The 13,480-nt window shown below is 41.3% G+C and overlaps 1 protein-coding gene across 2 annotated transcripts in view; it reads left to right on the top strand.

The window, feature by feature from the left end:
• Positions 1 to 177: 177 nt before the first annotated feature.
• LOC142016678 (MOB-like protein phocein) overlaps positions 178 to 13,480 on the top strand; it is a 34,880-nt gene continuing 21,577 nt past the window's right edge. The window contains exons 1-4 of one of the 2 annotated variants that reach the window (XM_075000803.1): positions 223 to 378; positions 4,071 to 4,235; positions 7,612 to 7,701; positions 8,364 to 10,289. In XM_075000803.1, coding sequence (XP_074856904.1) covers positions 376 to 378; positions 4,071 to 4,235; positions 7,612 to 7,701; positions 8,364 to 8,414 — 309 coding nt within the window. In that variant the 5' untranslated portion in view covers positions 223 to 375 and the 3' untranslated portion in view covers positions 8,415 to 10,289. Of the gene's footprint in view, positions 379 to 4,070; positions 4,236 to 7,611; positions 7,702 to 8,363; positions 10,290 to 13,480 lie in introns of those variants that run through there. The other variant, XM_075000804.1, reaches the window with a different exon arrangement.

The following is a 13,480-nucleotide window of genomic DNA, read 5'->3' as shown; positions in this document are numbered from 1 at the left end:
ATCAAACAGATTTCGGGGCCTACCAATTCCAGAACTTTCTCGAACGCTCATGCTCACCGTATGTCAAAGGTGGGAGTACGTCACTTCCGCCTGTTGGGCCGGTGCAGGTCGTAACGACAAGCTGCTGAGACTCGCATTTGGTATTGTTGCATAGAGCATCCGAGTCTAGCGCTTAACGTACCTGCAAACGTAAAAAATAACAGTGGCAATAACATTCATTTTGGAGGAACAACGGAAGTAGCTCTGCCTGTTGTCTCGCGGCGCCGGGAGGGGTGAGGGGTGGCGCATGCGCAGTCAGAGTGACCTCCCCCACACGTGTATTAGCTGTGGGCGGTGTGGGCGCTCAGTCGGAGAGCGGTAGGCACGCGGCGCGCTATGGTGAGTGCTTGGTTCTCGTGCGTGTCGGTGGCTGCGCCCGTCGCTCGCTATGGGCCCTTGGGCCGGACGTGGGGGGAATCTGGGGCAGGTGGGGTGGGGTGGGGAGGGGAGCCGGTAGCGGGTGTGGTAGCCGCTGGAGGGGCGCTGCTCTCGGCTTGCCGCCCATTGCTACCTGGGACACCCGATTTCCCGTCCTATCAGAGCCAGTGGTGGGGGACAGGTCTGTTACACCAGCCGTCCTGCAGGCCTGCATGAGCCCAGCTGTGTTCCTTTAGGGTCGGTGGGTTGGAGCACGTGGCCTCGCTCCGGCCAATGCAGCAGCACTAAGTAGGGAGGTGCACCGCGATCTGCCCGGCGGCAGGTTTGCGGAGCCGGCCCTGTCAGGGATGGACTGCACGAGTCAACTGCATGGGCGCTAAGGCTGTGGAAAAAGCCCGGACGTTCACCGTGAAGGTTGGAAAAGAAATGTTCCTGGTCACCCTAGGTAGTCGCGAAACGAAAGTTTGCCTGCTCTTAACAGGCAGTATGCGCATGTGAACATGTATTACAAGCTGACCTGTTACTTAACCAATAATAATCTTTTTAAATTAATATTCTTTAAGTAGATTAATTTTTTGGCTTATGTATGAAACTGACCTTGGATGGTCTCAAGGTCGTGTAGATGCTGCAGAATGTTATAATATTACCACTTGGGAGAACAAGAATGTCTTCTTCAAATACACCAACGAAGGGTTCTGTGGCACCTTATAGACTAACAGAAAAGTTTTGAGCATGAGCTTTCGTGACCACACACTCACTTCATCAGATACTGTGCTCAGGAAAGTTCATGGTCAAAACTTTTCTGTTAGTCTATGAGGTGCCACAGAACCTTTCCTTCCTGTTACAGATCCAGACTAACGGCTATTTTTCCGATACTTCTTCAAATACAGTTGCTTTGGTACCTAATAGAAAGAAGAGTTTATAAAAAGTCAGAGAGGTAGCCGTGTTTGTCTGTCTTCACAAAACAAAAAAGCAGCTGTGTACCATTTTAAACACTAACAATAATTTATTAGGTGACTTTGTTAGTTTTTAAAGTGCTATGTGACCTTTTTTTTGTTTCGTTTATAAAAAGTAAGGCTTAATACAGCGGTCAAATGAGTTCATTTTATTAGGCATTTGTCATGTATCTTTAGACAATGCCAAACCCAACCAAGATAGAGGGGGAAAATCCTTTCTCCTTTAATCTGCAATTAATTTTTTTACATTGATCTTCACATCTTGTAGTCTTTCCTGTCGGAGGAAAAACTGTTTAAGAGTCTGAGGTTGGAGCTATGTTAGTCATATTTTCACAAATAACCAGGAGCTCTGTGGCACTTCAGAGACTAATAAATTTGTTAGGTCATGAGTTCCTGTGTGTTATGCCCACTTCATCAGTTGGGTTTATCATATGATGAGGTAGGTTTTGACCCACAAAAGCTCATGACATAATAAATTTCTTAGTCTCTCACGTGCAACAGGATGGATTTAAAAGTGATCGTATGAAAGCCCCCAAAAGCTTAAATCTGAGCTGTTGTTTAAACTAGTTGTTTTCTATATACTTATATTGTGTATGTCTTAATAGAAATGGGGGATGAGCTAAAATTAGCTAATACTTTTGAGAATTTTTTTTTATCCCTGTGTCACCTAATAGTCTGCTTCTGTTAGTAGCAATGATCTGTGAAGACGGTTCCTTTTTCTTGTGTAACAGCAGCCCCTAATGGAGAGACCTAATCTGTGCTTTCTCTGTATTTCCAGCTGCTTCTGCAAGTGTCCAGGTTGTGGCACCCAGACATCTGTAGAAGCTACTGGAAAGGAGGTGGGAGCTACTGCCATGTGACTTGGCAGTTCTCCGAACACAGCAGTCTGATTATTTTTAAACTAAAATGTGTTCTTGTTTCCTGTACCTACCTTTCTTGTGTTCTATGGTTAGTGAAGTTGCAGAATTTGCACACTTGATTTTAGTTTTTTCTATGTGATCTCAAATGCTGCTGTTAACCTGCTGACTCAATAGTTAATACTGACAAATAACAGCCTTAGGCGGGTAATGTTTTTACGACTGCCTGTGGCTAACTTAAAAATAATTGCAATTCTCTCTCATAGTACTGAGTTTTCTTTCTCCATCCTGAGCTATACCCATTCCCCCTCCTGCTCTGTTTCTTCACCAAGCACCAAAGAGCCAGTGTTTGTAATATACATAAATATATACAAAGCCTTAAAAAAAAAAAATTAAATCTTTACACTTTTCGCTGAGCGGCATTTGAAAACTTTTATTTCTACACTTTATTTCAAACTTCAAAAGTGGGCAAAATAAAAATGAGTGAATTGCCTTCTACCCCAAATAACTTAGCATTCTATGAAGCCTGGTGCTAAATTTGAATATTTCAAATCCTAGATGAAAATTTGGTATGTTTAATCTTGGCTTCTCTGTTTTGAAGCCTTCGTCTAAAATAACTGCATCAGTAATTATTCCACAAATATATTTCAGCCGTAGGTGAAGTTATTTAAAACTATTTGTGAACTGCATTTTATCAAAAATAAGTCATTTTAATGTTTTTAGATGCATAGAGGCTTAAAACGTAGGGTTTTCCTGAAGTTTGCCGCATCTTTTAATATTTTGTATTATCTGAGTTCAGGGATCGGCAACCAAAATAGGAAGAAGAGCCATTTTTTTTTCCAAATTAAGTAAAAAACTCAATAATCCAGGATCTGCAGTGCATGTGAACAGGAGATGGTCCTTAATAAATAATGTCAAACCATACTTTTTGTAATGCCTATTTTAAGAACAGCACACACAATGATTTGTAATGGGATACATGTTTACTGCAGGACATTCATGAACTCTTTATATATTCCCGTTAAGTTGCATGTTTTGTTGGCAAATTTCTCATTGCAAATGAGACGTAAAGGGAGCCCAGGTGAACTGGCTATAAATGTGAAGGATGGGGTCCATTCAGTTTGAAATTCTGTTTTCAGCTTTGATTTTCCTGTTTTTGTTGAAGCCATTCCAAACCCACTTTAATTATGCCAATTTTATTTCATATTTAGTTTCACTTTTCTTTCTTAAAATGCTTATTGCTCTTCACATCAGGAATACTGCAAGTTTCCTCTTCCTTGACAAAATCAAGACTTTATTAACAACATAATTAAAACACAAATACAGACAGTATCATCCCACAATGTGTTGCACATATTAAAGGGGGATTATCCAATGTTTTGAGAGCACGTTGTTTGCTATTTAGATATGAATTGTTCATTTTTGGGCTTTTAGATGTTCATTTATTAAAAATGAAGATTTTTTTCCCAATCATAGTGTTGGGAACCACAAAGAAGTACTTAAAGAGCCACATGTGGCAGACCCCTGTCCTTAGTTATTTAAAGTTCTGTGCATCTTAATTTTTAAACATACCTGTTACCTACATTGAAAATATTTGGGAGGCTATTTCTCGTCTAGAATTGATGGGATATCTTCATGCAACAATAACTAGCTTCATTTCAATAATAACTTCTGTCCATAATAAAAAGACATGGGTGCTTGCAACTTTCATTGACACTAGTGGGAGTCACACATGCTTAGAATCTAGCCCTTAATTTGTTATTTAAATAATGTGGTTTTAAAATTTTGGATTACAGCTTTGTTGCATGAAGTACAAAAATATCAAATTCTTTTTTGACAGGCAGGGAAAGCATTTAGAAAATTTCTTCCTCTGTTTGATCGGGTTCTGGTTGAAAGATGTGCAGCTGAGACTGTAACCAAAGGAGGCATCATGCTTCCGGAAAAATCTCAAGGAAAAGTGCTACAAGCAACAGTAGTGGCTGTTGGATCAGGGGCCAAAGGCAAGGTAAATATGTCAAGTTTTTTCTGTATCACTAACCTTTTTTTGGATAAAACTAATAGAAGCAGGTTGTTACCTGACAAATAGAGAAAACAGTTAGCTAAAGGATGTTTGCCAGTCATTTAATTTGTGCGTGATCAAAACAGTAAGTGTATTTTGAAGAGGAAGAAATTAAAAAAACAAAGAGCCAAAAACTCTAGAGACATAATCTGGCACCCCTAGCTTCTTTGATAAATTTAGTGTTTTGTCCGTGTATGTAAAATAGGAATTAATACCTATTTCACTGATGTTTTGTGAGAGCTAGTTATTGGTGATCGTAAAGAGCTTTGAAGAAAACAAGTTGTTCATTAAAGTGTTTGTGACAATGGGTTTTCTTGCTCCAGCATCAATTGTTAAATGATGCAGTCCACCATTATTGGGAGGCTAAAGATTTGTTCTCACATAATAAAATAAATTGCAGCCCATTACACATTCCTAAGGTAGAAGAGCAGAACAGAAATGTAGTTACATAGTTTATTAAATAGTGTCATTGATACAGGTTGCACTTCCTGAAACTGGTATTCTCTGGTCTGACAATATCCCTCATCCAGCAGGATGGCAAGTGGAGCTGGCCTCCTGGCAGCCCTGCAGGGAGGGGTGGGGGCAGGTCTAACTATAGAGTAGTATAAAAACTTTAGTTAGAAGGGACTTCTGTACTTGGTCTGTAAGTAAGGAAAATAATGTAGATACATCCTTCAGGGCATATGGCATGTGTACAATTTCATTTTTAATGAACAGTTAGTTATACAAGCATGAACAGATTTACTAGTATAAAACAGAATGTGGGTTGGGGGCAGGGTAGAACAGGACTGGCTATTTTAAAATCTCATTGCCAGCTACAATCATGAGGCAGAAATTTGTTGAATTAGGTACTGAAACCAGACACCTGATCCTTAGTTGGCTAAATGGGTATGCAGTAGTACCTCAAGGATCTCCACGGTTGTGGTCCTTCTTCATTTGCCCTAGCAGGGCATGCTCCCCACCCACTCTAACTCACTGCCCTCCCCCAGAGCCAGGCACTTCAGTGGTGCCCCCCCCAGAGACAAGCACCCCACCACCACACACGTGCACAAACAGTGAGGCTCAACAGAGCCATCTGGGGCAAGAGCTGCTGCTGCCGCCACTTGGAGGGATGTGCAGAGCAGGCAGAGTGCATTCCACATGTGCAGCTGCTACATATTGTCACGCTGTGGTGTCAAGTTTGCCACAGGTGGTAAGTGGCAAGCATATTGGACACAGCAGGGCTAGATAATTAAATTATGTTGTGCTGTTTGGTCATCATAAACTAATATGCCATGAATTTTTATATCTGAAATTAAAAGGATAAATTTAAGCATTATAAAGCAGAATTGCAGGAGTCGCTACTAGGCCAGTTGACTTCATGATAATTGCTCCAACTAGTTAACAAAATGGGTTTTTGTAAATGGCTGGTATCTGAATGCTGCTCACATCTTGAGAGTTTTGTTGGTCAAAATCAGAAGTAGCAATTTTACAAAGTGGGAATTATTTCTCGTTATTGGTGGCCTTTATGGTTTACTTGCCATTTAACATAGCTTTTTAGAAGCCTGCCCTTTAGAAGTATTTCAAAGGCCCAAATCCTGCCCTTGGACTTGTTTTGGTTTGTAGTGCTCATACCTAACATGACACTGATATTTAGGTGCCAAATTTGTTTTAATCACAAACATAAATTTCAAAAAACTAATGTGACATGAAGATCAATTGAATTGAAGTATTTTGCTGCTGCTTTCTTTACCCAAGTGTTACAGGATTGTGTTAGTGCTTGAGAGGATGATTAGTTTATTTTCATCATCCTAATTGAAATGTAGTTAGTATATTTTAAAAATTATATTTATTACTTTGCAGTTGATCTGTCTCTCTTCAGATTGCATTAGTGCTATCCTTGGGGGAATTCTGTACCACTTCACAATGCAAAATTGGGGGATTTAACTTTTTACTACAGAATTGGCACTGCTGGTTGCCATTATTAGTTGCTGGATCTTGCAGAGCCTGGCTCCCTAATTCACAAGCAGAGGATGGGATGTGGGAACTGAAGGAAGGAGGTGGCATGCAGGAAACTGCACACAAGCCACCCAGACCTTGCATCAGACTTTCTCCCTTGGGTTTTTGATACTGGGGGCCGGGGGGGGAGAGGAAGAGAGCAGCACCACAGCTGGGCTCTGGTGGTGGTTAGGGGTTGCTGGGGTGTGAGGTATGCGCAACCCACTGCACCCTTCACATACCCTTTCTCAGTACAAACACCTACAGAGCACATCCCCGCCCCCCCTTTGCAACTGTACCCCTGGCAGTGTCCTGTATTTGGGAACTTCTGTATTGGGGCAGCCAACCTTGCTGATTCTCTGCATTGCATTACAACAGTCCTCAGATGTTTTAGAGCCTGGGGTGTGCTTGCTGGGGTACACAGGGTGCATCTGCTGGGATGAGCCGTGCATCTGCTGGGATGAGCCATGAGAGACCCTGCTCCCAGCTGGGTAGATGCTAGAGGTGACATGTGGGCAGTCCTATGCCCCCTATTGCCAGATTTTTTTCTGTCCCCTCTTAGTCACATAATGCCACATATATCAGAGGGGTAGACAAGTTAGTCTGGAGCTTTAAAAACAAGTCTACATAATGCTATATGGCACTGTCCTTCACAAGAGCTTCTGGAGCTAGCAAGCTTGGAGCTGTAGCTGTTGTAGAGGCAGCAGCAAACACATGAGAGCTGCAAGTGAGTCACTATTCTTATGGTTCTCTCACCCCACAGAACTAAAGCAGAGACCCCCTCCCCGTCTTCTCAGGCAGAGCGCCTGGGAGCTGCAGGGAAGTACCACTGAAGGTTGGTGGGGGGGAAGGCCTACAACTTGATGGTGGGGGTGGCAAACCTTTAAATTGTGGGTAGCTGCTAGTGGGGTAGTTATTTATAACAGAATTCCCTAGCTTTGCCATTTTGCTGTAGGGCAGGAGCCCCTCTCCCTGGGGTCTGCTATGTAGAGAAAAGGGGTGGTTTTGTCTGGGTGACTCTAAAGGAGCTGCACTTTCACTGTGGAAGAGTTGCAGTTCACTGCACCCTGATTTATGTGGAAATCCTCTGGGGCAAGGCAAAAGAACACACCCATGAGGCACCACCACATGCATAACAAAAGCACTAGGAAGTGGTATGATTAGGTTGGTTTGACACGAAAAAATGCAGAATTTTGAAGTGTTGCACAGATTCCCCCAGGATTAGAACTTTCACTGATAAACAGTTCTTATTAAATATGTTCTGCTTATTTCTAAGTAAATGTGTGTGCTTGTGAATAAATTAAGGATGTTTGTAGAAACTTGAGCTTCTTTCCTTACTTTTTAGAATGGAGAAATTCAGCCAGTTAGTGTAAAAGTTGGTGAGAAGGTTCTGCTACCAGAATATGGAGGTACCAAAGTAGTATTGGAAGAAAAGGTTAGTTTGAACGTTATACATGCAAACTAAATTGGCTTACTAATATTCAGGATTATTTTATTTTAGAATTTTTCTATTTAATAGGCCATTAAATGGGAAAAAGTGAATAGTGGTGTTGACCAACTGAATGGTAGATAAAACTACTAATATTCAAACTGAAGCCCATCATGCAGGCCCTGTAGCTTTTGCACACTATGCCTCTGTGATCCACTGCTGTGAAAAGTAGTACTGCACTTAATGTTTCTCCACAGCTGCATGTTTCCTCTGCATCTTGGGAGGGAAACTATCTAGGGAGCTGACTGCAATGTCCTCTTTGCTGAGGCAGAGAGGAGACTTCAAAGCCTCTTACCACTTAATGTTCCTACTCCCATTAGTTTGCAGACATAATATCAAAGGCTGCTCCTGCTGGAAAATTTGCCTCAGAGCATTGCTGAGGGATGAAAATAATCCTTGGAATGAAAGTGGCAGGCTGTTAGAGCAACAGACACTTATGAAAGTCCTTGGGCTAATCGTTCTTTTGATAGTGTAACATTGGCCTCAGCCTTCAGTGATAAATAAGTCTCAGGGACTGCAATGTTTAGTGCTACAGACCTTGCAGTCAGTAACTAGTTCTGTGTGATTTGGCTGCAACAGTTACTAACTTACTTTCTCTTCATTTTCAGGAGTATTTCCTATTTAGAGATGGTGACATTCTTGGAAAGTATGTGGACTGAGTTTTTCGAATGTCTGCAGTATCATGAAGCTGTCCATTCCACTAAAATGCTGATTTTTTTTTTCCATCATGTAAATAATTTCCTGCTCTTTATTTTATTATAAACAGATAATCAGTCTCTCTGAAATAACTGCTACAACCCCATTGTAGTGATCTGAACAGTTCAAAATAAAAGGATGTGTACAGTCAGAGAAACAAACCTAAGTTCTTACTTGGGAGTTCCACTGGACAATTCAAAGGGTTGGTGTTAGTTTAAATTTTTATAACTTACAGATAGACTGTAAAAAGGACTAAAAAGGCCTTTTTTTATCATGCCATTGGCTCGCAGAAAAATCCATGGGGTGGGGGTTCAACTATGTACAAGTGAAAAAAGCAAGGCTAAACAACTGGTCTAGCTATGGTCTGAAGAAGTGGGTCTGTCCCACGAAAGCTCACCTAATAAACTATTTTGCTAGTCTTTAAAGTGCTACTTAACTGCTTTTTGTTCTAAACAACTGGGTGCTCTTCATGTGGGCAGACAATGCTGGGGGCTGTCTTGTGTCTTCCCCCAACCTTCCCTCAGAAGAATTTTGATTCCTCCTTGGGTCAGAGCAGAGTCTGGGTGTGGGCTGCATTCTTTTCTTTGCTGCCCTATGTATGTTTGGGGCTTCATTGTTAGTCTGTTTCAGGGGAACAGTGAAACTGACTAAATTTCAATGGGAGTTTTTTCTGCACACTTCCACGACAGTTGTGCTGGTGACATTTCCAAAAAAAAAAACAAACAAAAAAAAAAAAAAACCCACTATCTTAGAGCTGGAAATAAAACCCTTGCATAGAAACATGGTTATTTTAATATAATAGTTATACATTCACACAGGCATGTAAAGAGTTGGCTCATATTTGGGTATATCTCTACTGAAAGATCGACTCATTCAGGGCCTGGGGTTTGATATAGTGCATGGCCCTGGTACAATCTCAGTTGGGAGAGTTACTCTCATCAACCTCCCTCTATGTGGATAAATCGGTGTTGAAGCTGGAATTGCATATCTTGTCAATGAGGTCTGCCCTCTGTTACACAGTAGAATCTTAATATGCCATCTATCCACAGCAAGATAGTGTCACTGATATTCATTAAAGCAAGTATTTTTTGAAATATTTCTGTGCATAATACTAATAAAATTTTGCGGGGGAATATGATGCGCACTGTGCAGTGTTAAACCTTGTGCTCTCATTTGTTTGCCAGTAAAATGGAACTATATATTTTTTTTCTTTGTGGGCTTCTTGCATATGCCCTGCCCCCTTTCTTTCCTGTTATTTTCTGTAAGATACAAGATAACTATACTCCAGTGGAGGGGTCAGCAACCCCTGGTATGGTTGCCAAGAGTGGCGCAGAAGCTGATTTCACACATGAAGTGGAAGCTCAACACCACCCCATGTTCCCCGTGCAGCTGGGAACTTGCTCGAAGTCATGCTGCCTGTGCATTAGCAAAAGACTAGCTAATGCTACCAACCACTACCTAAATGGTAAAGGTCTGCACCTTTATTTATTAATGAAGCTGTTGTAACTAGGACTTTCAGTGATTTTTAAAAAGTGTCACTGATGGACTGTACAAAGCGGTCCAAAGGTCAAATTTCAACACTCTGCCTCAAAAAAGTTGTTGACCCTGCTCCAATGATTTACCAGGTGGGAGTATGTGGACATCCAGGAGGTACATAAAAATCATTTAGCTTTCTGTCTAGTTTTACAGTAGGCTACATAAGTACTAAGAAAATCCGTACAAACTAAAATGTCATAATGACTTGTCTGTACTGCTTGATATACTATGCACACATGTAAATGCATCATTTATAGTCAGTTGATTTATAAGCTAAAAATGAGAGAACCTGTTTTCAGTAAGTCTGGTTTGACATTTGTTCATGTTTGTCTGTCTGATTTTGTATGCTGGTAGTTTTTAAATGAGGAAAGTTAGATATGCAAGACCAGTCAGACCCCTGAAAGGGGTACTGTCGTCTGGAAAGGTCGAGAGACTGTTCCGCTCCTCTCTTCTGTTACGCACCCACCAGGCCTGCTGAGGGAAGGGGGCAATTGCATGAGGATGTGGTGTTTGAGGCTTGGAGCTCACAGCTGCTGCCACAGTCAATAGCAGTGGTGGCATCCACGAGTTGAACATCACAGAAGGAAAAACTCAGACTCAAGAATGTGGAAATAGGCTGATAGGCAGTTATTGCAATTGACTGTGCAAATCCAACATTGGAGGGATAAGCTGCAAGAGAAGCTGCAGATTCAAATGCTCCCCATAGATCCTCATTGCTGCTAACCACTGTCTCAGGATGAAAGGGACCATATATATATATAAAATTGTTTCCTGAAGCAATCAACCCACGTAGCATGCATTCTGTCTCGTTTCCCCAAGCTCACCCAACCTTAAGAGCATAAAAGCCTTTATGCAGAATGTTCCTTTCTAGTAGGGAAGTTTGATATTTGGACTGTGCAAACCTGATTTAATTTTGCATTCTTTGCATACTTACATGGTAAATGGATTCCTCTGATTTGTCAGGTTATTTTTAATCAAACTTAGGGGCAGTTGTTGCTACCACTCACAGAACTTAACCATAATAGTATGGAAATACTTCTACTTATAAAAGCCAACCTGCATATTAACACAATAATTATGAAAACCAAGTTCCAAGAAAAATGTCAGAAAATTATAGGCCCTTTCTTACACCCACTGAAATTGAAATGAGGAAGCACTTGTATTAAAAATGGTGCTTTTTATCCTCTGGTAATACAGTGATTTGATGGTTTAATGGTCTAAATTCAAGGATTGAAACAGCTGAACTTCCTGGAACCATAACTGTACTTTGTATTAAAACAAACCAGCAGTCCTGTAGCACTTTAAAGACTAACAAAATAAAAAATTGCTTAGTCTTTAAAGTGCTACAGGACTGCTGGTTTGTTTTGCTAGAATACAAACTAACACAGCTACCTCTCTGTCTTTTGTATTGCTCCTGTGTTCTGTTGATATTCCAAAATAGATAAGGATTGCCAACTGTGCCTCTTTAGGATGAGAGCTTAAGTCAAACCCCTGTGTTATGTGGACATTAATGGTCTCACATAAGCTTGTGTCTAGCCAAAATGCCACCTGCCCCAGTTTTCTGGTATCTGTTGGTGTCCACCACCTCTTCATAGACATTTGCTTGCATTTCAATGAGTAGTTTTGTGGCACCTTAAAGGCTAACAGATTTAGCTGGGCATAAGCTTTCATGGGCCAAAACCCAGATGCATGGAGACAAAGTAGGTTTTTCCCCATGAAAACATATGCCCAAATAAGTCTTTAAGTGTTTAAGATGCAATAGGACTCCTTGGCTGTGTGTACACTAAGACAAAACTTTGAAATGGCCATGCTAATGGCCAAATCAAAGAATACTAATGAGGTGTACTATGGGGACTGCTTTTTTGTTTTAATGAGGTGCTATTGAATATTCAGCACCTCATTAGCATTTGCACACTTCCAGCTGCAGTGCTTTGAAAGGACCCCACACTTTTCAAAATCCCTGAATGTTTCAAAATCAGCTGAGGGGAATAAAGAGATTTTGAAGTGTGCGGAGTCCTTTCGAAGTGCCTCATTAGTATTCTTTGATTTGGCCATTAGCATAGCCATTACAAAGTTTTGTCTTAGTGTAGACACAGCCCTCGTTTTTGCAGATACACACTGAACAAAGCTATCCCTCTGATGCTTGCATCTCAGTGGGTATGTTTCCAAACTGGGCACAATCACATCACTTCCTGTTTGGCATAAATTAGTGACTTGCCTATGTGTCTAAGAAGTATTTTAGAATTAAATCATCCTGAATAAATTATTAGCATAAAAATGAAGCCTAAACACTTAACTATCTTGAAAGCTGCCCTATTTGTTTTCACTTCATGATTCTAATGATGCATTTTATCTCTGAAACTGAAATTACTCTATTTTAAAACCAACTGATTGATTAACCCAATATTAATAAACTTGTTCAAATTAATCTTTTGCTACCACAACACGTATGATGCAATCACTTATCTTTTATGCTAATGCTTGTGCTTTGGTGTTTAAACAAGGTCATGTTAAGCTGAATCTTTGAGGTGGCTGAGATTTAAAATATTACCAGCCTCGTTTGTTTTTATAAACTAACTTGATAAGAACTGAGATGAAAGTTAATTTTAATGTAAATCCCTAGGATGCACATAGGATTCTTGCTCATAGTATCTCTAAATGCTTGATGTACCAGGCTACCAGGAATGGGCATCATAGTCTAGGGCAGATGCATTTTCTGCAAGGGACATCTAGAATATCAGAGGTTGAGACCAGGACTTGGGGCAAACCAAAACAAGGAAGATTTACTACCTCAAAGTTGGAGGCAGACACCCCTTTTTGATGAAGAATGGATAAGGACTTTCTGGAGACCAACACCCTCGGGCCATCAGCATGCAGTGAAACACCCAAATGAGCTCCCACCCAGAATCACTGCTGGAAATGTTGGGAAGTTTGACATGCTGAGTGATTAAGGAAGGCCTGATAAAGTAAAACACATGGACTTCTATGGCTATGTCTACACGTGCCCCAAACTTCGAAATGGCCACGCAAATGGCCATTTCGAAGTTTACTAATGAAGTGCTGAAATGCATATTCAGTGCTTCATTAGCATGTGGGTGGCCGCGGCACTTCGAAATTGACGTGCCTCGCCGCCGCGCATCTCGTCCAGACGGGGCTCTTTTTCGAAGGGGACTTGGAAGTAGGCAGGGTCCTTTCGAAAAGGAGACACGCGGCGGCGAGGCGCGTCAATTTCAAAGTGCCACGGACGCCCGCATGCTAATGAAGCGCTGAATATGCATTTCAGCGCTTCATTAGTAAACTTCGAAATGGCCATTTGCATGGCCATTTCGAAGTTTGGGGCACGTGTAGACATGGCTTATGAGGGAAAAATCCTATAAAGAATGGCATGTCTCGGCTTAGTCTTTGCATTCTGTCCTGCTACAACATGGAGCACCAGTCCTGACAGAAAGAACTTGGCTCAACACCCACCCTCCCACTCCCCTGTTCCTGATCT

The sequence above is a fragment of the Carettochelys insculpta genome, chromosome 8 (genome assembly GCF_033958435.1).
Source record: "Carettochelys insculpta isolate YL-2023 chromosome 8, ASM3395843v1, whole genome shotgun sequence".
Taxonomy (NCBI): domain Eukaryota; kingdom Metazoa; phylum Chordata; order Testudines; family Carettochelyidae; genus Carettochelys; species Carettochelys insculpta.
This window is presented reverse-complemented; position numbering and strand designations above follow the sequence as displayed.